The sequence below is a fragment of the Gadus morhua genome, chromosome 16, assembly GCF_902167405.1.
Source record: "Gadus morhua chromosome 16, gadMor3.0, whole genome shotgun sequence".
NCBI classification, from domain to species: domain Eukaryota; kingdom Metazoa; phylum Chordata; class Actinopteri; order Gadiformes; family Gadidae; genus Gadus; species Gadus morhua.
The window spans coordinates 9,824,042-9,825,686 of record NC_044063.1 but is presented as its reverse complement, the minus strand read 5'-3'; the positions used below and the strand labels follow the sequence as shown (position 1 = coordinate 9,825,686).

The 1,645-nt window shown below is 36.8% G+C and overlaps 1 protein-coding gene across 1 annotated transcript; it reads left to right on the top strand.

Moving 5' to 3' along the window:
- Nucleotides 1-332: 332 nt before the first annotated feature.
- Nucleotides 333-1,268, top strand: LOC115561098 (putative gustatory receptor clone PTE01). The gene has a single exon (XM_030380897.1). The coding sequence runs from the start codon at nucleotides 333-335 to the stop codon at nucleotides 1,266-1,268; it is 936 nt and encodes a 311-aa protein (XP_030236757.1).
- The last annotated feature ends 377 nt before the right edge of the window (nucleotides 1,269-1,645 follow it).

Sequence of the window (1,645 nt, the reverse complement as noted above, 5' to 3'; positions counted from 1 at the left end):
CACCACAGATTTGGGAATTGTTAAATGTCATCTACTGCAAGTGTAATTGAATGTAAAGTAAGTGGAACCAAAAAAATAAATAAAAATTCTGAAGCATCTCACTTTCAGTGGGCCAAACCTTGAAAAATCACAAAAAAAGTAAAAAAAAAGTGTGTTAATGCGTTAATCTTTACTAATCAAATTAAAATAAGAGTGTGTGTATCTAGCTAATTTTAACAGGCCTATATATTACTTTATTATTACTCCTCATACTGCTATATAACTGATTAACCTTTTTTTCTTGAATTTCTTCTAGGAAGAGCCCGTTCTTTGGAATCTAAAGAAATCTAACGATGAACGCAAGCGATCCGCTGAGTAACTGGGCTATGCAACTAACACTACAGTCATTAGACCTACCGCCTGGCAAAGAATACCCAGTTTTTGTCTTAGGAACTCTGACATACATGACCATTTTTCTCTGCAATACACTGGTGTTTGCAACGATTGTCTTCACAAAGAGTTTGCATAAGCCCATGTTTCTGCTGCTGTTAAACCTACCAATAATGGACATGATTGGAGCCACTGCTTTTCTACCACAGCTTGTAACCAGCATTTTGACCAAGAACCGCTCTATTTCCTACCCTGGGTGCTTCTTTCAGGCTTTTTTCCTTTACTTCTATGGTACAGGGAACTTCTTGTTTCTAACAGCGATGGCCTATGACAGGTATGTCGCCATATGCTTGCCCCTTAGGTACATGTCTATTATGAATCCGAAAACTTTAATGAGACTCATTATTGCCATTTGGTTTGCAGAGATTTTGTTTTACATAGTGTTGTTTTCTTTAGTTGCCAGGTTCCGAATTTGCAGGACTCATATTGTGGATTTTTTCTGCAACAATCCAGCTATCACAAAACTACTCTGTGATGACACAAAGTTCAATAACTACTTTGGCTTGTTTTTCATTGGCGTAATTCAAGGAATACCACTGGTTATAGTAACATACACATACATCCAGATCTTGTTGACTTGTATGATGATGAAGCAGGCTGACGCGAGAGGTAAAGCTCTCCAAACATGTGGAACACATCTGGTGGTTTTTTTATTCTTTGAATTCAATGCTGCCATCACTTTGATCTCTCACAGATTTGAGAGTGTGTCCCCATACCTGAGGAGAGCTCTGGGTGTATCCATTATTATATTTCCCCCAGTACTCAATCCACTTATATATGGGTTGAAGACCAAAGAACTTCAGAAAAGCATAATTAAAATGCTTAAAAAAGTGAGGTGAGCCTACAAATGATAAGATACAATATTATTGCCATCAAATATCAATAGTGTGTTTTCAAACACAGTGTTTGCAACACTTTTGTTATCATGTGTCTATATTTTTCTTTTTTGACCTCCCAATTTTGTGTACATATTTGTACGTATTATTAATAGTATAGTATTATTTGATATTAAATTTGAATAAGTCAATAGCGCTAAAATCAACCACCCCAAAGCTCAACATTTGAGAGTTGTCAAATTGAATAGATCCATGTAAACCGGAAATGAGGAGGCCTTTTTTTACCAGTGTGACGACAAGGGTCGCTATGAAGGCCTGTTCATGTGTTAATTGGCTGGGACGTATTGCATGCACAAAAAAGCATCTACAAACCGTGTACA